Source organism: Temnothorax nylanderi, unplaced genomic scaffold (assembly GCF_030848795.1).
Source record: "Temnothorax nylanderi isolate EJ_2023f unplaced genomic scaffold, tnyl_v1.0 TNYL_tig0092_pilon, whole genome shotgun sequence".
NCBI classification, from domain to species: domain Eukaryota; kingdom Metazoa; phylum Arthropoda; class Insecta; order Hymenoptera; family Formicidae; genus Temnothorax; species Temnothorax nylanderi.
Window position 1 is genome coordinate 96,833 of NW_027249154.1, and position 25,521 is coordinate 122,353.

Below are 25,521 nucleotides of genomic sequence, written 5' to 3' on the forward strand. Positions count from 1 at the left end.
CGCGGGGATTTGCCGCGACTCCCTCGACGACGAGAATGTTATTTCTATTCGCGGCGAAGAAGGGGGTAAAATTTGAAATTCATTATTTAATTAAGCTCAAGGAAATGAGCGCGGAATCGAACGTAATGGAAGGCTTAAAGGGATCCGCGGAGGGAACGAAACAACAACAGCACGAGCCGTCAGAGCTACGTGGCACGTAGGAAAACATACCCGGTGGCGTGTATAGATACGTACGCGCGTACGTATATATACGTGCGAATCGGCACGGCAGCCAATTTAAATGCAGATCGTGGTTTAAACGCTACCGACGTTCGAACACATGAGCCTGTCGACCGTCGCGCGCAGGGAACCCCCTTGGAACCCCTAGGACTCTCTCTCTCTCTCCCCGTTTTCTCGCACTAATGCCACCTCTGGGATTTTAATCACGAGTTTCCACCCGACGAACCGTGTTTCTGCACGGTGATCCCTGAGAGTCCGCTTTTCTTTTTTTTCCTCGCTTAGTAATTGCGACATTGTCGAATTCCTTCGCACCTCGCACCGCACCCTCGACGCTCTAATAATTCATCCTCGATACCCAGTAACCAGCTGACGTGTAACGATATAATTTCCGAATTCGCGTGACATATATCTCGGAATCGACAAAGGTCATCTGTTCTTTCATTAAAGACTTAAACCGTTATGTCATATAGTTAAAATCCGAAAATTATAACCTGTTCGATTTAAAGGGTTTTTTTTTTCGAATCTTTTCTCGAATTCTTTCGAATCTGTAATAAGAGATTATAAGTGGATATCAGTTTTAATCCGATATGAAGAGATTTTTCGGACAAATTGAAAGCCGCGTGGTGTATTCGTCGCAGTCGAGTGACTCGGGAGGACGCGTAAGGGTGTCGAGGTATGGCTTATGAATATTCAGAAATCGTGCGTGTCGTCGCTACGTGACGCATATATATTCGTAGGCAGCTGACACGAGGGTTCAGGCCAGGCCGAAGGAAGGAAGGAAGGTGGTATCGGGATCGTAAGGGGTGCGGAATAGCGGGTCTGAAAGGATAGAGTGCTGATGATAGCAGATAAGGTACGCCATGTCTTGCCTATCGGCCTTACCCTCCCCCGCTCTCGGGTTACAAGAAGGGGAATCGCCGATAATCCGCTTATGCACAGCGGACAGATAAACTGTTTATTATTACTTTCGCTCGCCATGCTGATATATATAGCTATGATATCTATCACTGGATATGGGGTGCCCGAGAATCAACGGATGTGCCTTCGGCCACGGATATTAGTAGACTAGACTAAGATGAATGGCGATTCTCTCAATGTCGAAGCATTCATGGCAATAGAGTTATTTATTTGAGATTTAGTTATTCAAAGCTAAAAAATTTTGGCGCACTAGATAATATAAATAGATAAATATTTTTCATATAATTTTAAGTAAACTTTATCTTAGCAGCTATTAAATTTAAAATTTATTTCTCATAGTGTTAAGTATTGAAATTTAGAAGATATAATAAATAAAGAAATATGACTTCTCGGAGTTTCTCATAGATCATGTGGCTAAGAAGACGTTCTATTGATGATTTTGGGACGCCCTGTAGATACACTCGGGCAAAGACACGACTCCCGATATCAGTCAGTCAGTCAGCAAGTCAGTCAGTTGCATTCTCACCCCTGCGTGTCATAAAATCCATTTTCCCGCTTCTGGAAGGGACGAGATTCGGAAGCTCGAGGAAGGGCCGTACGAGGAGATCCACCGCGTAATCCACTTTTATTACTTTTCAGTCAGCGTGGGGAGTATAAGAGATATTCTCCACTTACCCGGGATTACTTTCATGGAGTCTGCAGCAAACGAAGGAAAATATTTCTACGCTCTGACTCTATTATTTTTATTCTTGGTAGTTAATTGTGCAAGTATCTTAGTCTCGGATATAAAAATATTAGGTGATCATTTATCAGTTAATGTCTTTCGCACGTAAAGAAGAACATTAAAATATTATCAAATTCAAATTATTACTTTGGTGAAGAAATTGATCATCTGATTGACCAAATAATTGTTATTGCAGAAGTAACAGACTTTATTTCAAACTGTTTATTTCTTCAATAATCATCATGCTGGAATTTAGCAAATTCCAATTGAATCAAAGTGTATTTTATTTATTATACCTCATATCTTTTGTATTTTATTGGGTCTCGCCCCTATGATGATTACTTCTTCCGATCTTGATCGTTATAGAAGATGATAAATCTGAACAAGTATAGAGTCGAAATCTTTTCATGTTTCTTTTATTTGTGATTCTTTGTGCTTTATTGAGGAGATATAGAACTGGAATTCTTTATCCCCTTACCCAACTTATTGTTAGTTATGAGCAACAAGGACTCAACGATAAAATACGATATTTCTAGCAATGCTGTTGTCCGGAGCGTCAAATTGATGTATGGACGTGACTGTCATATCACTTTCGTCTCCATTATTGGTTAATCGAATAACATAGAACCTCTTCATTAGTCTCTGCCGAAATTTACCGTCTAAATTCGTAATACCAGCCAGATGGCTCGGACTTTATTGAGCTCTTCTGGTCCATGTCTAATGTACGAACGAAGTTATCCACTTCTGCTTTCCAAAAATAACAGCTTACTAACGTTGATGTTATCTACTCCACCTTAAATAAAATCGTAATTAAAAAAAAAGAGAAAAAATTGTTGGATGTTATTTGATGAAAACTGTTTCTTTAATCCCAAATAGGGCGAAAGATGGTGTCACGCGAGAGTTGCAATCGGGGATTAAATTGAGAAGTGCGTCTTATTTAAATTTATGTGAGCGAGGGTCGCATGGACTTCTGAGATATGCATTTGTCGTAAAATATAATGTCATTGCAATAATGATATCCAAAAACCTTTTCTTGGTCTGCTTCGTCAGCAATGCTTGTTTTTGCGGATCTCAAGAAATACAATAATTATTTTACCAAATAGAATATAAAGATCTTTTACATTTTAAAGATATTGTTTTGCTTTTAAAATTTGAAAGAAAAGTTTAGAATATTATTTTTATTTAAATTCAGAATATAAATTAATTACTGGAATTAACTAAATTATATTAAATTGTTTAACAATCGTTTATCATAACATAATAGAGGAGATTGCTGTTGTATTATTCCACAGTTGATTTAGGTTAATCGATTATATATTAATTATTTTAACTGTATTAATTAATCGTAGCGCATATTAGCAGCAAGCTGTTAAACGTCGCGTTTGTGCTGTATGGCTGCCGGGGTTACATGCGCGTGAATCGACACAAAATTGTCGTTTGTGGGCTGTTAGGATGGAGTCATAATGCGACGAAGTAATGGTTGCAGTGGTGATTAAACGCGACGAACGGGCACTTGGTACATGTTAACGTATCGACAATCTGTACGGGAGATGATGACTTGATATTCCCAACGCGATTGATTATTCCCCGACTGCGCCGCAAAATGATTCTTGACCGCGATCTCGCATGCGATCGAGATGTAACGGACGTCGATGGTACGTTTACAATGGGTTAATTGGTTTATTGCTCGTCGGCCATTGCCAAATGGAATGAAAATGTTTATGACGGGTGTACATGTGTCATACCAATTTGCATACAGACGCTCGCGTATTTCTGCTTTTGGAAATTCGATGAGGTATCACCTCTTCGAAAAAGAGGTGCGAAATCAAACTTTTTCAATTGAAAGATTTACATTCTGGCTATTTAAAAACGCTTCAAGATTAAACGATATTTAACAATAACAAACGATAACTCTATTTTAAAAATCCGAATTTTTAATTTTACTAATTAAGATCGCAGTTACGCTCAATTTTAATTAACATTTGCACAGATTCATTTGTGAGCGATTTTTTAAAGATATATATATATATATTTTTTAAAGATATCAGATATCTTTAAAATATTTTTTTGTAGGGAACATATCCTGCTACGAGATTATCGTAGAATAGTCACATTTTTCTACGATCCTAGTGGTGGTGAAAAATTACGGTGTGAATCATAGTGCGGGGTATACAGAAAATAGACGGGAAAGTGGCACAGCAGGCGAACGCACATAGAGGTAACTATAAGTGGATATGCAGTCAGTGGTGAAAAATGGTATAGGGGGAGGGTCGACGGAAATGCGATTAGATGCCTTTGACACAAAGAAGTCGATGATCTTATTTGGAACGCGTCGAGATGATTCAAGGATCTATTTGGTTTTGTTCTGCTCTTCTTCTCGTTATGTCGTTCGGTCTTATTCCGTCTCGTTAATTATCGAATGCGCAATAATTCCTGCCTGCCCGCGCATGTACGGCGGCGTCGAGGGCGTATCGTATCGAACTCTCATCAATGCCGATTGCAAAATCCATTCCTGTTACTCCAGCTGCGAAACGTACCTTACAGAGGCAACATTACAAAGCACGCATTACCGTTGCCGTTCATGGAGCTGGTAATTAATGTTCCTCGCGACGTTAATTAAATTCGCGTTCTTAATTAAATCGCGAGGCCTATTTCTCTATGTGATCGAGTCGGCGCGGCGGCGTGAAATGAGCGACGGCCAGCCGTGGTTAAGTACCGTGGATTGTAACATCGCCGAATCGACGTTTGAATACTTTACCAATTATCCACCGCGAGTAAATTTGAATGTTTGAAGCGTTCGCGCGCGTAAACGATGCAGTGGGATTTACTAAACAGCGGTTACGCGTTCGTAACTGAATATTTAATTACCCCACTGATTTATTTCGCTGTGATAACTGTGCCCAGTTTAGGCGAATAGATCCTCACTTAACGTAATTAAATGATCGAATTACATGACAAAATATTCATAATCGGCAATTGTCCGACTCGCGAAATTGTTTACTCGCAAGCTATTCGTATTTCGAGACCGTTTTTCGAGACAGAATAAAATTAATAAATTTTAATAATTCCTACGATACCGAAATACACATGTATGATACGCTATATTGAATAAACAAAATTTTTTTTTGTCGAGAACGTAATTCCAAAGCTCACACGACCGAGAGGAGGGTCGATAAATCGTGAAGGGAAGAAGAAGGGATATGAAAAAAAAATCGTGTCCCTTTCACGATATGCTCGGTGCGCCTTTTCGGAAGCAGCCGTGCAAGTGCGACAAGCACGTTGTTCCGCGGGTTCACGGGACTCCTGCGACTCGAGGGCTACGGAAAGGACCTAAGTCTCCTAAAGGAGAAGTACGAAAGAGGCAGAGAGACATACCACGGTCGCGTGCCTTACACCGAGGTTAACTAGGACTGTTTATTGTTCGAGTCCCGAAGCGCGCTCGGGACTTCATTAGCTAGAGTTGCAGCGCGCGGCTTCCCTAGCTAGGGAAGATACGACGGGGAAGAGGCTAACTAAGAAGTTGCAGAAGAAACCCGGCGTCTTCTCGGTGTTCCGTTAATTAATTAAACGAAGGAGCTGGAACTCAGACACGTTGCATTAGCCTGTATCAGGTGCGTTATTGCGCCAAAGCAGCCGGACTGTTCATTTTGTAAATTCGGAATGTTGCGCGTTATTATCGAGCGTAGACGATCTTCTCTTTGGCTGGCGTAAATAATTAACGTCTCGTTAAATATCATCTTTACAGAAATATCGTGTTGCCGTAGCTGTTGGCGTCGTAATGATCTTTGTTAGTCGTGTTGCTAGCTATAAAATACTTCGAAAGAAATTTAAAACAGGAAATTTAGGATATGCTATACATATAGTAGTTTTCTTCGATAATTTTCATAAAATTTCTTTGTGTGTATAAAGAAAGAAAGCATATATTTTCAAATAGTCAATTTCAACATTTCTTCAAATCTTCAGTGGGTATCTTTGAATATGATTTAGTTGATTTTTCAAGAAAAAAACTTCCTTTTAGGCGACGCGCTAGTGATATTAAAAATACCAAGCAAATTATTTTGTTCATCATTCAATACTTCCAGCGTTCGAACGATAAGCTCCTGCAATGGCAGTGCGTGAATTCATCCCTGTTCATCGCTATTCTTCTATCCCCGCGTTCTCTGTGGACCCCCCGCGGGTTGTGAGTCAGAAGTCGTGTAATGGGAGGGAGACGCATACGAGAAGGTGTAGTCCAACCGATTTGGCTGGCGTTACGGCGCGACGCCCCGTCCGTACTGAGTTATGGCATCCATAACTAGCACCCACGTCTTTCATTAACCCCGGCATTGTCGCGTATACCGTGGCCGCGTTGTTAAAGGGGCACGGGGAGATTGGTCGCGAAGGGGACCGAAGCGGGACACCTATTTGTTTTTGCTCCGTTTGTATTTGCCTGCCATATGTCCCGCTTGCTGCATGTTCGAACGTCGTTCAGGATCACGAAAACTCGTAGGATATTAATATGACGCTCGATACAGCTTTTCATATTAGGACAGATTGTGGTATCTTTTAACTTTAACCGTTTCTCTTATTAATACTTACATACAACATAATCTTTATTATATGCGTTTGTTTGAAAACTCTCTCCTGATACTATATCACATAGGTTGAAATTTTACATCTATAAATCACATCCACGTTAGCATTTATTGCAAAGAACAAATATATGATGAAACGAAGCATTTACACATTTTATGACAAAAATATCGTAAGTGCGATATGACTATTTGCCAATGGCTATTTTTATTTTTCGTTAATAGATACACAATTAGATATTTTTCAATTACAATTTCTATAAATTATTAAGTTATGTATGCAATATAAATTGATCATAAGATTGATCGTCATTTTTTCGAAGAAATTTATAATCTTTTATGCTGTTAAATATACTTGTTATGAGAAAATAGTAGTCACGATTGCTTTCAGTTTGTTGTACATAACGACAAACGACAACCATTTGATATGCTGACCACACGTGTGAAAATTGACGCCAACAGTAACCCCTTCGATAACAAACAACATCGATCATAATTCTGTGTGGACTACTTTGTCACGTCTGTTGAAAGGACAGAGATGGGCATTCAGTAGAAACGAGCGTAGAAAGTGCAGATAAATGATATCGATCGATCACTCGTTCGTGAAAGGAAATTAGCCGGAAAGCATGATGTGCAAAAACTGATTGGCAATATTTCGATTATACGTATACATATTAAAACCATTACGTTAGTTTTCTTAATCAAAAAATTTAATCACGTAGAGAGAAGAATATTAGAGAAACATCAATAATATATAATTTATGTCAAAAAAGAGATATTTAACATGTAAAATATCAGGGACTGAGGTCGCGTGAGATTATTTTTTTAAATGTCTAATGTTTTGTAAATCTTTAGATTATTATACCGCAGATATGATAATATATTACATAAATAAATTATCTCATGCTTCATTCAAAAATTACCAGAGATTGGATTTGATTTCTCTTTCAGAATTCAATGAAAAATGCAATTGATATCGGGTATTATAGTTTTTCATAATTGAAAATTACACATTTAAAGTGAAAATGACGAGCGTAAAATGATTCGCGGTGCCTGGATTTGCACTTATGAGTTTCTAATGCATCTTCGCTAATTGATAAATATTGCCTGATTAGATTGCACATATTTAGTTTAACGATTATAGTATTATTCTACCGATATAATCCCGTTTGTTTTCGATATGAAGTATAATTTAATGGAATTAAACTTGGTTTGAACAATTATAATATGTAATCTGTAATGCGTGTATTATAATTCACATTAGCGAAATTTCCATTTCTCACAAATTACATAGTATAAAACCGCAAAGGAAATAGTACAATTAATTGTATGTAATATTATTTTATCCTGTCTTGCATGCTTGGTACCAACATTGTACATATTTTGCAGAACACGAACAAAATGTATAGTTTATTTATTGCATTGTTTTTTATTTGTATATGTATGCCACTGGTACCGGCATACTATTAAAAATATGAAGTGCACTCACATACATACGCGCTATATACATAGGAACACCTCTTCCTCCTACACACAACTGAGCAATTTTTTTATGAAAACACTCGACCTCTTTCTATGTGCTAAGATTTAATTTAAAAAGCAAATGCAGTTACTCGGCATCAGTCATTTAACCCAAACTTCTTGAGTTTACCTTTTGAATAAAAATTTAAAAATTATGGCGATAAATATGTAGTTCTTTTTGAACATTGCAATGCGATGTTCAAAAGCATATGTATTTTATGTGCTTTTATTAAAAAACAATGCAGTAAGTTTTTATTAATGAAAAATTGTTTTTTAAAATAATTTTTCAATTTTACTACTAAAAAATAATTACTAGTAATAAATAAATACTTATTGCCTTTTATAATTTTAAATGACTATTAATATTTATGTATAATTATGCTTTTCATACTCTAAGTCAACTTCCTGGACAGACGTACGACTAGAGGGGGATAAAGTCAAGAAAAAGCGGGAAGGGGTGTTGTGATGAGAAACATGTTATATTTTTAGCGGGGCCTTTGATTTAACTGTGTGTGGGTGGGCTGTGCGGTTCCGCTGGCTTTTTAGTGTATAGTAAACATCGCTCAAAGATAAACTAATTTGTCCTGAATTTATAAAGTCTGCTCGTCCGTCTCGGGCCGCGGACAAGATACATAGATCATTTACTTGCTTAAACAAACATAACAGGGGACAGGAAAAGCGTGCGCGTGTTGCAGTCGCGCGCGTGAGTTTTCGGGAAACTTTCCGGCGCGCGATAATAAATATAAATATAATAACGAACAACACATATAAATCAAAGAATACGTCTGAAAAATATTAATTACATCTACCAATAATATTATATAACGTTATAACAGCACGTTATATGGTCTAGTAACGTTTAAATAACTTTTATTATGGAGATGATAACAGAGAATATTAATTAATATAATGAAATAAAATAATAAAATAATATTTTAACGTTTTATAAAATAAAGTTTTAATTTAAATTTAGTTGCATCTGAATTAAATGTCATTTTCATAAAATTTTTAAATATTTTAAATATTAAAACAATTTTATATTAAATATTTAAATAAAATACATAAAACACACGCATGCACATAAGGCACTGGGTTAAAATTAAAAATTCGTTTGGAATTAATGTACGAGCTAAAATTACCTTTCTATATTATTGGCTCTCTAATTTTTAGATATGTATTCCTGACTTAAAAATTAGAAAACTTATTTTTTTAAATTTCACTTTTCTGCGACCTAGAAGAGATATTCTATATTGATGTCTATAACAGTACTCGCTTTAATTTGTCAGTTCGCAAAGGGAATGTTCTATCGCAATGTAGTTATGAAAAAGAAAAAGAGAGAAGAAACAGAAAAGATTGCTAGTTGCACGCGTGTCGCGCACGTGATGCCTCGATATGCGATCGCCATGAGAACGTCGGACTGTGGTCACATGTGGCGATCGCGTCGCGGCATGAGAAACTCCCGACATGTATCTTCGGTCCGCGTGTTGATACGGGTACGCTCAGTTGTACGCCAATGATTAATAGCAATCGACAGAAGCCGACATTGCGCGACGCCGACGTCGTCCGGTCGAGAAATATCGCCGATAAATTCTCCTTTGAATGCGGCCCCTTCCCTCTCTGTCTCTCTCTCTCTTTCTCCTTTCTCCTCACGAAAAGCGTAATATCTTTTTTCGGCGCCCTTTTTTCTCATTCGTTAATAACATTTTTTCGTCCTAATCCGAAAGCGCACGCGCGCGCGCTCGGTGCGCGAACATAAAGGAATTAGGAGACTGCGAAATGCATTCTGGAATATTACATATCAATCGACTGTTATTAATTTGTCGTATTCACTCGTGGCGATCGGCATGATAATCTAATTGATTATCTCAATGCATGAGATAATGAAGCTAATGTAGAATTCAGCATTAAACATTGTCGGCGTAATTCCTCATTTAAATAACGACGAATACATTTCTCGTCAATAGCGATTTTTTTACTATTAAAAAATACAAGTTTTATATAATTGAATTGAGAAGTCTATGGAAAGTGTGCATATCGTATTATTAAAAATGTTACGTGATAATGTAATCCGTTTATTGCATTAGCCGTAACATCAATGGTGTTGCACAAATTAATTATTATGTATTATATTAAACATCGCATATTTATTCCTATTAAACATGAGTAATTCTTTGGATTCGATTCTACTTGTCAAATTGGAAATATTTTTTCTCGTTAATGACGTTTTTCGATCGTCGCCGGAAGGTGCGCGCGTAACGAACGATCGATGTGTAACATGCATGCAATGAAAGAGTCGGAGGGGGTTGGGAAACTCGCGCTCTTGTTAGGAACACAATGTGCACGTCGCTCAGCGGATGAAGCTCGGACGTTACGTGTCAATCGAACGTTATTAATTTGCGGTATTCATTACTCTCGTAGATAGATGGCGATTAGCATCATTGCAATGATAATAGCACGGATTAGTCATGCCAACGTATTATGTCGCATTAAACGTATTGGTCGTCCATTTCCACCGAATGTGAGCGACAGAATTAATAATTTAGATTGTTAATCGCATACTTATCTGGTTTATGATGAAACTGCGCATTATCTCGATCTCGATCATCTTTCTTTTAAATAAAAATGCTCCTTTCATGACACAACGCCTTAAATATCTCAGTTTAATATATCAGGCAACATATTTAAATAGCTAATTTGTTAAGAAATATTAAATTGATACTACATAGTTCTCAGAAAATATATTACATTAAAATAAAATTAGTATCTAATTTTTTTTATTTTCTGAAAAATATTAGATTATTATTTAAGAAACGTATGTTAAGCTATCGATATATAGTATATTTTTTCATATATATGATAAAGAAGGATTAAAATATATACCTAATACAGAATGATTTACCGCGAATCGACCGCGGCGTTGATTCGAAACCTCGAAGTTCTCGACGGAATCTTTGGCAAGATGTGCACGGATGATAGCGAATGCACTGGCGCGGAAGTGAAACTCAAAGAAGTTCCGGAATCGTCTTCGGCTGGATAACTCGGTGTCACGCGTAACAAGCATGCGCGGATACGCGATTCTCCACATATATACGCATATTGTTTTCGCGGGTGCACTACTACGAAGGGGAGCTTGCACGACGCTCGTTTTGCACCTCTCATCCTCCTCATCCTCTTCATCGTCCGCCTTCGCATTCACCCTTCCCGGCCTCTGAGTTCGCAGTTCCACGAGTGGGCGTTATTGTATTACGATGTATACCACGGGGCAGACTCCTACGGTGCTCCGTGCCACGGATTCGGGTGCAAACGTTATTATTTTTCGCAATTTGCTAAGCAGATGCTCCCCATTGTGAAGCCGCCGTCGGTGCCCGGGGTTTATTTTCCCGGCTCGTCTCTGACAGTCGCTAACATTGCGATATTTTGTTTCTGTTCGTACAGCGGAATTTTTTTTACACGCGAATCCGTGCAATCGTGAAATTTTCATGCCTCTGTATGGACCCAAATATGAGATAGGGGAAAAAGAGGAGAAAATAAAGAGTACATGTGCATAGTGAAATAGAAATTTAAGTTAGTTTTGACACGAGACTTTTTAAATAACTTAGTGAATAATTATCTTAAGGATATTAAAAATATTTTTTTATGAAAAAAAAAAAAAAAACGTTTTTACATTTCTCATTTAATTTTACAATGTACGGATTAGGTATAACATATAAACATAAACGTATGTATAGAGGTTATAACAATATCTATTTCTGTTTTATTATAATTATAGATAGATAAATTTTAAATTTGTATAATTGTATGATCTCTAAGATAAATTATTATTTTTGGGATAGATAGACACAAAAATTAAAAAGAGAAAGATATTAAAATGATAATATCATCTTTTTCCGCGTTTGGATAAAAACTATTTAATAACTTTTATTTCTCTATGTTCTAATGTGAATTTTTAATTATCGATCGTCATAATTTTTACTTCCATTATGTCGCCTAGGAAGTATTGTTGTTGTCTTCTTACACGGTTGTCTTCATACACGGTTTCAAGTTGCATCCCCATGCGTATACGAGTGTGAATGGCGCGTATCCGCGTCGGACTCGGAGGCCGAATATTTAAACCAACTTGCTGGCGCGCATTGTTTTACCGGCATCCCTATCTCGGTGGACTACACACGTCGGGAAATAATGATCGTACCGGTCGTCTACCATCCCTTTCTTCTCGTCTCCTCCTTTGCCGACGTCGCTCGCGTTCTTCACGCCCGCGATGCTAAAGCATCCGCGACAAAAACGCTGCACTACCGGCTTGAGATTGTACCGGGCGCGTTTTTTTCTTCCGGTGACCGTGAACGAGGAGGTGGTTGATTGTGGAAAACGTTCGTGAGTTTTCTTCGCTGTATATCTGCATTCTACCTGCATAGACAAAACATTCTCTCTCGTTTTTTAAGAAGTTTTGGGATGGGTTATAGATAAATGATCGTATAGGTACAGACAAATAACTGATCTCTAAAAAAAATTTTTTTTTATTAATAGTTAATCTTTTTTATAATCATGTTCTATTTTTCACATAAATTCAAAGATAGAAGAATTATGTCGTCGCATACGTATATTGGTTTTGTTTCCTGCCTTCTAAACACTTTTTGCATGTATTATTCCTGAGGTTAACGATAACGCTACTGAATCGTATCCAGACCCGCTTAGCGCGTTAAACTAGTTTGAATAAACGAAGAGAAACAGACGTGCGAGAAAGAGGCGAGCTGCAAAGTCGACACACCGTGAAGCAGAAGTTTTAACGTTGGTAGTCGTACAGGCCGGTAGTCTCTTTTTCGTTTTTCTTGTCAGTCCTTTCCAAACATTCGCTCTTTTCAGAATTTATCATCATTTCTGTGATCTTCGGCGCCGCTGAAGTTACGGAGAAGCGATACTTTTGCGCCGAACTCACCGACCGCTTTCTATAATATTTATTCCAATTTCTCGATTCCCCGATAATACATTTTCCTTACAGCCAAATATCTAATTATTAAGTTAAACAACAAAAATATAAATATAGCATAGTTATTTTTTGTAGACAAACTATTTTTGTACAAAATGTAATATATTTTTATATTTTTCAAAATTTTTTAATAAAACAATACAATTTTTTGAATAACAAAATATTTTTATATTATCTTTTACAGATATATACTATGGAGGTGCGAACAGAAAGACCACGGACCGCCGGTCGAATAGCACCAACCGGGAGAGTAACACCGACGGTGCATCAAACCGGTGGAGGGCGAAGAAAAGCTATACCGGTTCCACCACCGAGAGTGCCGACTCCTATGCCTATCGCGAATAATAATCAGCAAAGGTAAGTGCATTTTGAAATTATAATTGAATATGTTTATGCCGGAAGGAATTAATTCTTCAAAATTCCTTTCTTTATCGCAACTATTTTCGGAAATATGTACGATATAATTAATTACCAATTTCGCGATATATTATTCGTCGAAAATGAGAATATGATTTCTATCACATGAATAAGCACGGACGATTATTTTAATATCTGGATGCACAAGTGCAAAAATCTTCATCTTCACCTGTTTAATATGCGATTTTGTACACACAATTTGTGTGCGAAACTTAAATAATAATTAAATGATGACAAAGCATTAATGTTTCGGAATTGATCCTCTCTCGCATACCATTCGAGTCAGTCGTGCAGAAACGTCTGTGGCAATGACTCGATCGTCTGATCCGCAAGTTCGCGGAACTTCATGTAGCGAGGATATATCGGGATCGTGCTTTCCGAACTCGCACGGTGCAGGGTCGCTAGGATGTCTATTCGTTCGACGATATGGCTTTGTCCCGCGGTTTAACGGTGGGTTTTACAGCGAGTTTCCAGTCACATCAATTCCTTGCGAGGATAAGTGCCGTTAAGTGCGCCGCCCCAAGGTGCAGTCGTGAATAGTATGTAGTGGCATGGCTCGGGATAGGTACGGCTGATTAAACTCAGCCAGGAAGCGCAAGGTCGTCGCTGCCCACTTCGTTGATCTCCTCTGCCAATCTGCTCCAGCCAAGCGTTGGCTCGTGCAGAACCGGGGATTTGCCCGCCACCACTCGCGGATAATACCACCCCCGAGATGTTAAGCTTCGTGGTTGGCGTATTTTTCGGGGCTGGTGTTCGCCAAGCTTGGGATTTTCGAGGGTGGTTTATCGGAGCGCCACAAACTGCGCACATAAGTTGAGCTTGATAATTGAAAAGCTAAGTGGATGAAGCCGGATGGGTACGCGACACAAAGGGTGATTACGCTGTACTCACATGTAACGACTTAATCGGCGATTTTATGGAAGAGAATGGCGTATGTTTTTTTGAAAACGCAACATCGAATTTTGTTTTATCTTGTTACATCCAATTTTATTTAATAAAATCTGATCCTATTACATGTACGTAATATATTCGAACATGAATATACGTTTTCGGGTAAAAGATACTTAAGTATTTAGGTTAATTAAATTTGTGATAAGTTTCGAAATTCGATTTCGTATTTTTCATGGATTTCCTCTTCCTTCTCTTTCTCCTCTTTTATAGTCTTATGTTCAAGTTTGATAAAGGTCGTTCTTGAGTATGTCACTTAAGCGTACTGTCTAATTAAAGTTCTTCTCGTCTAATTAAGACGCTTTCCTTTTGTGTTGGATCTTGGAAACTAACATCTTAGATAACAGTCACCGGTAATAAGCGCCGTCGGAAAAAGCGAAGAAAGAAACATATTCTCACGTTTCGTTTGATGGTTGATTATCGACGTCTGGTGAACATTTTTAACGAGTTGCAACCTGTAATTAATTACTATGCAATTACACCCTTTTCCCTCGATAAACACAGGAAACGATAAAGCATATAGAGACCATAACGCGCAACAGTTTTCCTCGGTTATATATTTGCACCAATTAAATCGTAACATTTTTTCGGTAAATTATAATAGATTAATTGGAACAAAAACGAATGTAATGTGGAATTTTTAGCAAAATCGACTTATATAACGTACAATGTTTTATTTTTTTGTTGCTAATGGATCTGACATCCGTGAAAATTTTTCAAGTTGTAACCCCGTCAAATAAAGTCTCATACGAATCTCAAAGCTTGGGTTTCATATTCGTAATTATTCGGCTGGACATGGCCACGACGTGTAGTCGTTAAAGGACCTTAATCTCAAGCTTACGGCCCGGAGAGAGAAAGAGAGACAGAAAAAGAAAGAGTAGAAGAGAATAATGGAGCGTAGAAAGGATGGGGGAGTACAGAGATTAGGGAACTGAAGGTTGTCTCGAAAAGTGATTGTCATCATTGCCGGAGTATTCGTCCGGAGTTGCATAGCATAGCGTATTTCTGTGATTTTGCTGTGCATTACGTTTTACGTGAATAAATGTACGTGTTACCGGTAATTAGGTCGTAAAATAGGATCTTGTTTGCATTATTTCAATATTATTTCAATACTATAGTATTAATGTGATAATTAATATTATCACAAATTCGAGATAACTTTTATTACATAATATTAATAAGTTAGATAACATTAATTATGTCACATTAATCAATACGATACGAAAAATTGATAACTTTTTTTAATTCAATCAAGATGATTTTGACAAAGAGAAAAACTTTATGTAACAGGATGTTCCCACTAATAAAGTTAACAATTATTACTCTTTCTAATAATTTTATGACAACTGTTGCAAAATATAATGTAGCTATAATTTTTATAGTAATTGACGTATAAATATTTTTTATTTTGTTTCTACGGAATGTGCCGTAGCTTTATTTTTATTCCATTTTTATTTTGAATATCTTTGGGTTTTTTTCTTGAATATATATTTGATATAATCGAACATATATACAACGCGAGCCTATTAATTACGAGCGAGTGACTATTTCAACCGCAAAAAAATATTTGCGTCAGTGTGAGTTATCGAGGAAAATTAAATGCATAGTGGTTAAATGCTGATCATTGAAATTCTACGATTTTCTGGTTCGCGGTATTTTTATGATTTCCGTGGCATCCCTTTTCCGATTCTCTTTCTTTCTCTCTCTCTCTCTCTCTCTCTCTCCCTCTCTCTCTTTCTCCATACGTACATTTCATTAAATACTCCTTTTTTTCCCGCATTCGCAACCACCCTTCGTAAATATTCGTGCGGCGAAGGTTCTACAGCTATTCGCCATGAATCCCCGTTCCCCGGGGGTGAACGTAGACGCGCAGCGAATGGAAGGGGTGGGGTGCGTCAGGAAGTTTGAAGTATTTTTCTCATAAAGCTTTCGAGGTATCTAAAATATTTGCGACGATGCGGATTTCGCTTCGGGATTTTAATTAATTAACGACCCGACACGCTGGCTGGCCCGAACGAACCAGTTCGGTCAGACGATGTGTGTGAGGGAAGGCGATGATAGCGGCAAGTGGGTGGAGGAGGTAAAGGTTCATTAGAACCTCGTGCAGCTTGAAATTCTGTCGACCACAATGTAAATAACTCACTCGTGCTTTATATAAAGCAGAGGGAGGACCTTTGTGCCAAAGAGCCGCCCGTATGCGTTCATTAGCTGGTGTTTAGCTTTAGTTACACCGGTACATTTCGAACCGTTTCTGTCGCGCGTGAACACGTCCGCGTATCATGCATTACACGTGTACGTGAAGAATCGTTGAAACGCATCGGAGGCGAGAGAGTATCTGGCTTCGTCCGGAAATGCGAAGCCTCACCGTATCCGTTTGCCCTGGGGTAATTGCATGGAAACTGATTGGATGAAAGGAACACCTAATGGCGCACTATATTAAGAACTTTTTAAATCAGGAAAGATAGGCGAGATTGTTTTACAAATGATTTCGTGATACTTTAATTAACAATACGTGAGATAATGCTCAAGTTTCCAATGCGTATCTCTTTCTTTCCATGGGAGATGAAAATATAAAATAGGCATAGGTGACGAAAGGTGACTAACTTGTGCGTTGCGAATCTGCGTAAGTAAGGTATCTTTCGCCGTGAATGCACAATTACAGGTAAGTGGATAAAAGATACGAGATGCTGTAGATTACAATTATCGTTGCAACTCGGTCGAGCCGCATGGTCGCCTCGGTGAGGAAATAATGCGAAAGACAATAATTCCGATCTCTCAAAGCGGTTCTCCAGAATCTGGTACGTTTCCGGGGAATATTGTGACTAATGAACGCGCCGGAATATGCCACCGCGGTGGAATATACGCCAATTAGCTCGTATTTTTCGTCAAAGAGATCAAACCCTTTTCTGTATTAGTACAGGACCAGAGGTTATGGACGTAAAGAGTCGTTGGTAGAGACAAAGTGGAGGCAATGTTGGAGATAATATCAAAGGATAGTTAAGCCGTAGCATATATAGAGCGCCTGTGTCAGAGAGCTTTTGCGATTTCTGTATGAGGAAAACGCGTCCTACGCTCCTTTTTGTAAATTTAATCTATCGTGTAGCGTTGTTAATTTATTCTTTTTTACGTCGTTTTTCGTACACTTTGGCAAGAAATTACCCGAGAAAATTTGTTAGAAAAGTTTGCGCGCGTTTGGTGGAAGAAGTATGATATCAGAGAAAAATAAAACACACTGATTAGATAGGGTGAGTTCGAAGAACTCCGGATCGCGTAATTTTAATGATGAATCTTAAGTCGATAGTTTCCAAGGAAACTTTTCTTATAAGGCTATTTGCTTACAATTTTTAATGAATCTTCTCCACAACAAATAATTAAAGCATAAATCAAAATTTCCAAAGAAATAATGTCCGTAATGAATGTAAACTGTATAATAAATATAAGATTTTATTAGCTAGGTGCATCTCACAAACAGTGTTTACTCCCTTACCATGTTATAACAGAATCATCGTCTAATAAATATTCGTTTTCCTTATTATAACGCCATGATAATTAAATCATTTTATAACACGAATTGACACATCTTCCGCGTTCATTTGAGAGAACTTTGTCATCTCGTCCTCGGTTCAATATCCTCTCGCGCGTGATGCCACCGTATGAATCCAATTTGAGAGCGGTTGAAAGACTACCACTCGATTGATTTGTCGCGCATGTCGAGAGTTAATTAGCTTGGAGATGCTAACCTAAAGGTTCTCTAGCTGGCGACCTTTAATCAAGCGATTAATCAAGCGATAGCCGAACATATCGACGTCCATGTATATGTGACAATCAACCGTTTAAAACCACACGTTCATCGAGTTTCTTGTGATTTATCTAATTATTTGTTTAACTGTTGCATTTTTTAATTACGCTCGTATAAAAAAATAATATATTTTTTGCTATCTTTTCTTATTTTCCGTAATTATCAGTATAGATGGACGTAACGTGTGATATTTCAGTATTCATAATTTTTGATATAATTTTCTATATATCTTTTTTTACAATTTTCAAAAATAATTTATTAATAACTTTATTACTTGACACACAAATCTTAACAATGTCGGATTTTTTCAAGTTATCTCTTGTCTTATTCGTTGATTATAATTGAATTTATCAACATATGTCAATAAACTGACTTTTGATTATAGTTTACTTTTTTATCTAGATATTTTAGACTTACTGTTTTTTTCTCTCTGGTATTGATTTATGTGGATGTATCCTTACGATACCAGAGATACCAGAGATGCATATACACGAAAAACTAGCGATTAGTGACTCTCGATAGCAATTTACTTTTTTACGGCTTTTGATAACGAGTCGTTTCTTTACGGTCCTTTGAGAGTGATTTACCTCTTTACAACTGTTGATAGAGACTCGCGGGTTTCACGGCATTTGATAGTGATTTATATTTCGTCATACGGACTATTCCGTTCGCCGCCTTTTTTTCATCCCGCATTGATCTGCACCGACGAATCTATCGGCGGCCGCGCGCGCTTTCTGCTTTCGGTTTTTGATGGATTGTGCGAGTACGCGTGAATGCGCCACCTCAAATACGTCGAGGTGCTTAACGAGGCAGATTTTCACGGGAACGGCCGTCAAATGGGAAAACGGATATCCTGCTACGATGCCGTGTACGTTTGCGATTCGAATCGCGGCGAACTACGCGTACGAGAATGGTACAGCGCGTCCGCAACGCAGGTCAAAGGCCCGCAGAATTTTTTAACAAGCCCAGGAGTCGTTTCCATAAGAGGAAGGGGTGCCAAACCGCATGTACTCAGGTGTCACAAAAATATCATAATTCCTACCATTCCAACCATTCCAACCCTTGACGTAGTTAAGGAGTAGTAACAATGACTGAATATGTAATCTCCTTTCTTATTTTCTTTATCGTTTTTAACACATACATAAAATGCATTAAGAGTAATAAGGAGTAAGAAATGATATCTTGTAAAAAATTATTATATTTCGACGGAATATTATTTTTACTTTTTTTTATTTAAATACGTGAAATATATCTACATATTAGATACTGGCATGAGTTAAGCGTTAATAATGAACATATTTGCCTGTCTTTATTTTTGTTTGTTCTACAGAATATCAATATTAATGAATTAAGAACGATCAGCTAATATTTTTTGGAAAAATTATTTTATAGTAGAATGTTTTTTTTAAGTAGTGAGATAACCTTCCCTTAGATTAAATTTCGGTGTTCGAGAGTTAATGTAACAGTACAAGATCTGCCTTATCGGCGCGCGATATACCCGGTGTCGCGATAGAAAGCGCTTGGTATCTCGATCTAGCGGCAGGTCACAGAACACCATTGAAGGGATGCTGCGACGTCTGGACGCCGCGCGCCGATGATGCTCGGCGTCTCCGTTGGTAGGCGCCACTTTCCGGAGAGCCGTCGCCTTCTGGAGGGTGTCTTTCACCCTCGGCGGCGCGGTCGAAACTTTCCTCTATCGAGAGAGATTCATGGTGAAACCAAACTTGTAAACTTGGAAACGTCCGCAGTACTACTCCGTAATTAATTAGATCGTGAAAATAATGTGTTTCCAATACCTATCATGGAATCGTATCAAACTGCGTAAACTTGAGCGTTAGCTTGGTTGAGATCCGTTCAATTTTCGCAATGTAATAGTTAACAATTGAAATCAATTCGAAATTAACTTGTTGTTAATTTCTCTGTCTTTTATAGCCTTTAAAGATTTCATTCGTTGTTATTGACCAAATTGCGCTTGAGTTAACGCGTCGCTTAACGTATCGCGAATACATAACAGCGGACAATACAGATAAGCGATCTAACGTTCAATCGCTTTTCGCGAATGCGTTTATCATTACCTCGGGAATTACGTCGTATTTATCCGCATCGTGAATACTTTATCAGTCGCAGGTCGTTAACCTAATGGAAACGGCGTTAAGGCCGAGGGGATCAATATAGTGCACTTTCGCCGTCGTCATTTACGAAGGCCGAGGCCAATCGTAAGAAAAGACATCGTGAGGAAAAGGCGAGAGAATCCGCGCGGCTCTAATAGCGCGTGAACGCACTTAATGGAACCATTTGAATCATAATGCGGTCGATCGGGGCCACGATTGGCAGTTTCCACCCGGGGGATCTCAGACCGCGCGTCTTGCTCTATAATCGTCTTTTCTTATTAGAAAACCGGTATCGCGCGCGCGGTCAATCCCGCACCGTTACGAGGCAATCTCTCGTATAATGATAAAAGATCGATAATTTCAATATAAACGTGCGTGCGTTATTTTCATGTCATTTCTATAAAGCACATCGGTTCTCGCATGGAAATAAATTATTTTTGCCGCTCCATTTCTCTTATAAATTCTGCTCATAAACAGTACGTCAATTATTTTAGCGATAAATTGATAAATAGCCAATAGATAGCACAGAAATTAGAAATGGGTATATCTCACATATTGAAAATAAAGGAAAATTGAAATGCATAATATAAGAGTATAAAATTAAACTGGAGTGCGAAGCATATGATAAAATGTTAAAGGAAAGTGCGATAAGCAATCTTTCACTCGAAGGTTTTTAAAAAGAGTGGAGTTGCGCTTCGATCTCGTAATCGATATCGTACGCGCGACTAATACGGCATCGTGGCTTACAGTGTAGTTCCATAGTCGAATATAATTATTTGTAATTTATTTAATATCCGCGTTTTAACGATGTTAATTACGCGCGATGAGGCCGCCTCTCTATTGCCGTTCTCGCGCGCGCGTATAATCATTTCCCAGATATTAAACCTTGAGTCTCATGATCTCCGATACTTGTTTCTCTCCTTTGTTTTTGCGCGATAACAACTTCAATGTTATGACTGTTTTCCTGTTTTCTCGATTCTTCAGTTCAATTCACTTGATGATTTTCTTTCTCCGTTAATGGCGCTAAAATATATCGCGTTTAATTTTTTATATAGCATTCAAGAAAGAAAATAATACGTCTTGAAAATTATTACGAAAACAATTTTAACGTTTATAGATATTTATCGATTGCACTTTAGTTGCGTATAGAATTGCGAATGTTTAATTAACGTTAGCCAGAAATAGACGGAATATATATGTAGAAAGACATGGACAAATGATAATGTTATCGTAAGAGTTAAATGCTAAATACGCTTAATGAGACATCGATTAGAAACTGTGCCTCACAAGTCGCTTTCCATTAATTAGCATGACTTAAAGAAGAAAGAATATTAGCTAGTTTAAATGGGACGGATTCATATTCGTGCATGAAAATGAGATAAGATTTATAGAAAGCCAAAATTTTTTTTAATATCTGTATTTTTATGATAATATTCTTACAATTGTATGTATATATATATATATATATATATATATATATATATATATATATATGTATAGATGTATAATTAATTTCAGCATTAAAAGCTGTTTATGAGATATAAATTGAGATAGTCAAATCATATAAATGTTTAATAATTTCAATTTGGAAATATCGATGATCGGTTTAGTTATCGCTAAGGGCAGAGTTCAAACGCGCAGACAGTGCTTACAAGAGCGCACTATTTGCAGCCGTCGAGATAACGATCGATATTTCGACCATGAAGCTCCGTTAATGAGATCGTTTAATTCCACGCTCGCGCGACTCCACGTACGCGCTTACAGGACGTTATAGTACTCGCTGCCGTCGCCTCAGAGGTCTATAATAATGACGCTAAATTACCATCTCTATCTGTCGTATCTCCAGTAACCCTCCCAGAGAATGACCAGGACGAGCGGGGGTTCTGTGGTAGGTAGTTCTGTGACTGATTTTACATTGAGGTTTTCGGATAGGATATGGACACCGCAATAGTAACCACAACCAATGTTTAATATATAATAATAATATATACAAATCTGTTATATAACATTATATATAGTTATATAAAACAATTTTACACAAATATTTACAATTTTATATAAAATATATAATTTTATTATGCAAAATAAAATAAAAATTAAAAAAATGATATTTAATCTAATATAATTTTTCGTTAAACGATTTATTTCATTCGTATTATTCGCGTGCTATTTAAGTGTCAGTGATTGGTCACTTGGAAATATACATAAGTGTGTAGTGGATACACACGTGTGTGCATAAATGCGTCCGGTGCCGATGATCCGTTGTGAATAATCGACATTGCGTTTACCCGCGTCTACCTGCGACGTTGGGTGGACAAGTGGGCGTAGGACATGGATCATAAGATTATCTTGTCCATGGGATACCCTGTCTAAGAGATATTCTGTTTAAGTGTACATCGTACCATCGAGCATTGTCTCGTCGAAACGTGGAAATGTTAATCGAAAAAACCGTTTTGTCAAATGGTTAAGTTACTCGTATTTTCTTTTGATTGATATATCTTTTAATTATGAATTCTTTAAAAACATGCTAACATTATTCTTTGCGAAAAGCTGATTAAATACCGTTTTTAAATAACTTTAAAAAATTCATTATATATATGGATAAAATAAAAAAATAAATCTGCTTCGATGAATTATTATGAAACTATTAAATAATGCATGTAAATAATTAAACGGTGAATAATATATTGCTTTTCATTTTATCGTTCGTGAAACAATGACCATTGAAACGCGCGAGACTATAACACACAGGTGACAGGGATTGTTATAGGAAAAATCTGTAACGGACAGTGTTTAGTGTTTTAATTTTATTTTTCAGCTGATTCCTCTCTCACTCTCTTTCTCCTTCTCTCTTTCCACGATTTACGGTCAATATTCGCGTTTCTACAGTGTGAGCCTAAACATTTTATGATTCGTTGCGCACGTAAATATAAGCTGGCTATTATGACATATACGCACACTGTACGGCTTACCGTATCATAAAATTTGCGTGAGACCGCTTTTCTGTAAATCACGGACGTAATAACAGAGCACAATAGCAAATCTCAATTGTGAATCTGTTGTATCATTTTCGCTCACAAGCTCGGAATGTGCGCGCGCGCGCGCACGTTTCGTTTACGTTTATTCGGCTTATTAATTGCAAGCGATACGGCGTATTCGTATTTGTCTCAAAATATATTCGTAATTAAAATATTACATGATGACACAGTCGCGCACGAATGCTGGACCGATGATATTTACATCAACGTTAAGGGCTGTCACCTTTGTATATCCTGATTAAACAAGAAAAACAAGATTAAAATTTAACAGAACATAATTAATTTTATTAAACAAACAAAACGATCGATATATGTTTCTATCAATAAAACATGCATTTTATTTATACAAACGTAGTCCATCACACGCATATACATACACACAGCTACTTTTCTTTGAATTTATTTTTCCTTGTGTATCTTTCTTTCCACTAGCTGCTATCTACATAAAATATTTAAATTTATTGTGTTCATTCCGTTGTAATTGCTTCTCGTTCATTTCCTGCAGTCGTTAGTTACAACTGACCTTAAGAAGAAATCGAACCACACACACGCGTCGTTATCACTTCCGGTGCATTCGCCTTCGAATAAGCTGACTCTGTTATCGGTGGCGCTATCTTGGGCGTTGGTAAATGCGTTTTAACGACGGTATAATTAATTAATCCTTGAACGGCGCGCCGCGGTGCAAATAGTGGAGCTACGGAAATTATATGCCGGTGCGTCAATATCAGCTCGCGGAATGCGCCTCCATGTACTTAACGAGACAACGCGCGCGAGTCTGGCAAATTCAGAGTGCGGTGGTATAACCAACATATCGACCTGCCGGTTGTACATTCGCGCCGAGTCGTTACAGGAGAGATACCCATATGAGATACGCACAATAGTGATATCTCTCTGATATTCTTCTGGCCGTTTCCGTGTAGCACGACCAGGGAGTAAGACACTAAATGCTCTCTTGCACCGGTTACCTCTCGCAATCCATATATTGTTGCTCGCGTAATCCATTTATTGCCTGTGCTTCTTTTTACCTATGACATTTTTTATTACTTTCTCGTTAATTTTTCTTAACAAAAATAAAAATAAAATAAAAATGTAGGTACTGCGTACAACTTAAAAATGAATAAAAATCTAGAGATTTTTTATGCATATATCTATATGCAATATATCTTCATGATTCGAGATTTGCATTCTCTTTCGACAACGATTTCGATACAAACTATAAATACGTATTTTGCGTTTGACAAGCGCACGTTTATTCGTTATTTTATTGTCATCGACAGCTACGACGAACAGTGTGTGTCATTTCGAAACAACATCGATACGCAATGGCGCATTGTTCGTATATACTATATTTTATGGAGATTCGAGGGAATGGGTTGACTTTCCTTCTCGCAATGTTTAGAATTTCTCGTGAATCGCAATGTCTTTGTAATTTTCATCATAAGATTTTCGTTGCAATGTTTATAAATGTTCTTTTCTCCCGTTCGCTGCATGTAATGAAGGAACAGATGTTAGTTGTTTCATTATTGAAACTGGATCCCGGATTATTAATAACGAGTGACATAGTTATAACTCATATATACCGTGTTACCGTTACTGGCGATACATAATTGCTTATCGACATACTTTCATTAATCAATACATATCGACTTAAGTTATATGCAACCACCGCTACTATTTTTCGAAGTAGTCATGAACAGATCTAATATATCTCCGTCAGCTTTCGATAATATCGATACACCGATGTACCGATTATGCTCGAGTCCATCTTTCGAAGTATTATAAAATCGATTCAAAAATCCGGCTGAGAGATACACGTGCGATAAAGGCATATCAATGAGCAGGCAGAAAAGCGACGAGTAAAGTAGCTCCATTCTGTCGCGGAGGAGCAGGATCGCGGCAAGTCGGCGCGATCACAAATCGGTGATAAATCTCCTTTGACGCTCACAATCGCCACTCACGGCGGCGATTTGGCTGGTGTCGCGGGATCATAGACCCACGGGGTCTCTGGAGGCGCCGGGCTACATCGGCGGCGGGAATGTAATGCGGTCCACTATGTGGAATGCCCATGGGCCGGAGGACGCGTGTCCCGGCCTGATGTTGATGGATAAGCGGCTCGCGCTACGCTGATGCGCGATTTGTCATCGTACGGCTGATGCGCGTGCACGCTGTTGTTCTTTATGTCCGTATCCGTGTATCTTACTATTTGAGATGGACGCTGCCACTAGACTCTTGATTCTGTGCTCGCGCACGTTTTGCCGCGTTCGTTGCGTC

At 37.8% G+C, this 25,521-nt stretch overlaps 1 protein-coding gene across 5 annotated transcripts in view; it reads left to right on the plus strand.

The window, feature by feature from the left end:
- The window catches only part of LOC139775100 (uncharacterized), a 332,957-nt gene that overhangs the window by 44,778 nt on the left and 262,658 nt on the right, over window positions 1–25,521 (plus strand). For all 5 annotated transcript variants that reach the window (XR_011718734.1, XM_071710843.1, XM_071710846.1 and 2 more), the window contains exon 3: window positions 13,122–13,294. Coding sequence is in view for 4 of the 5 variants with exons in the window: in XM_071710843.1 (XP_071566944.1) it covers window positions 13,131–13,294 (164 nt within the window). In the remaining variant the exon portion in view is untranslated. The remainder of the gene's footprint in view (window positions 1–13,121; window positions 13,295–25,521) is intronic.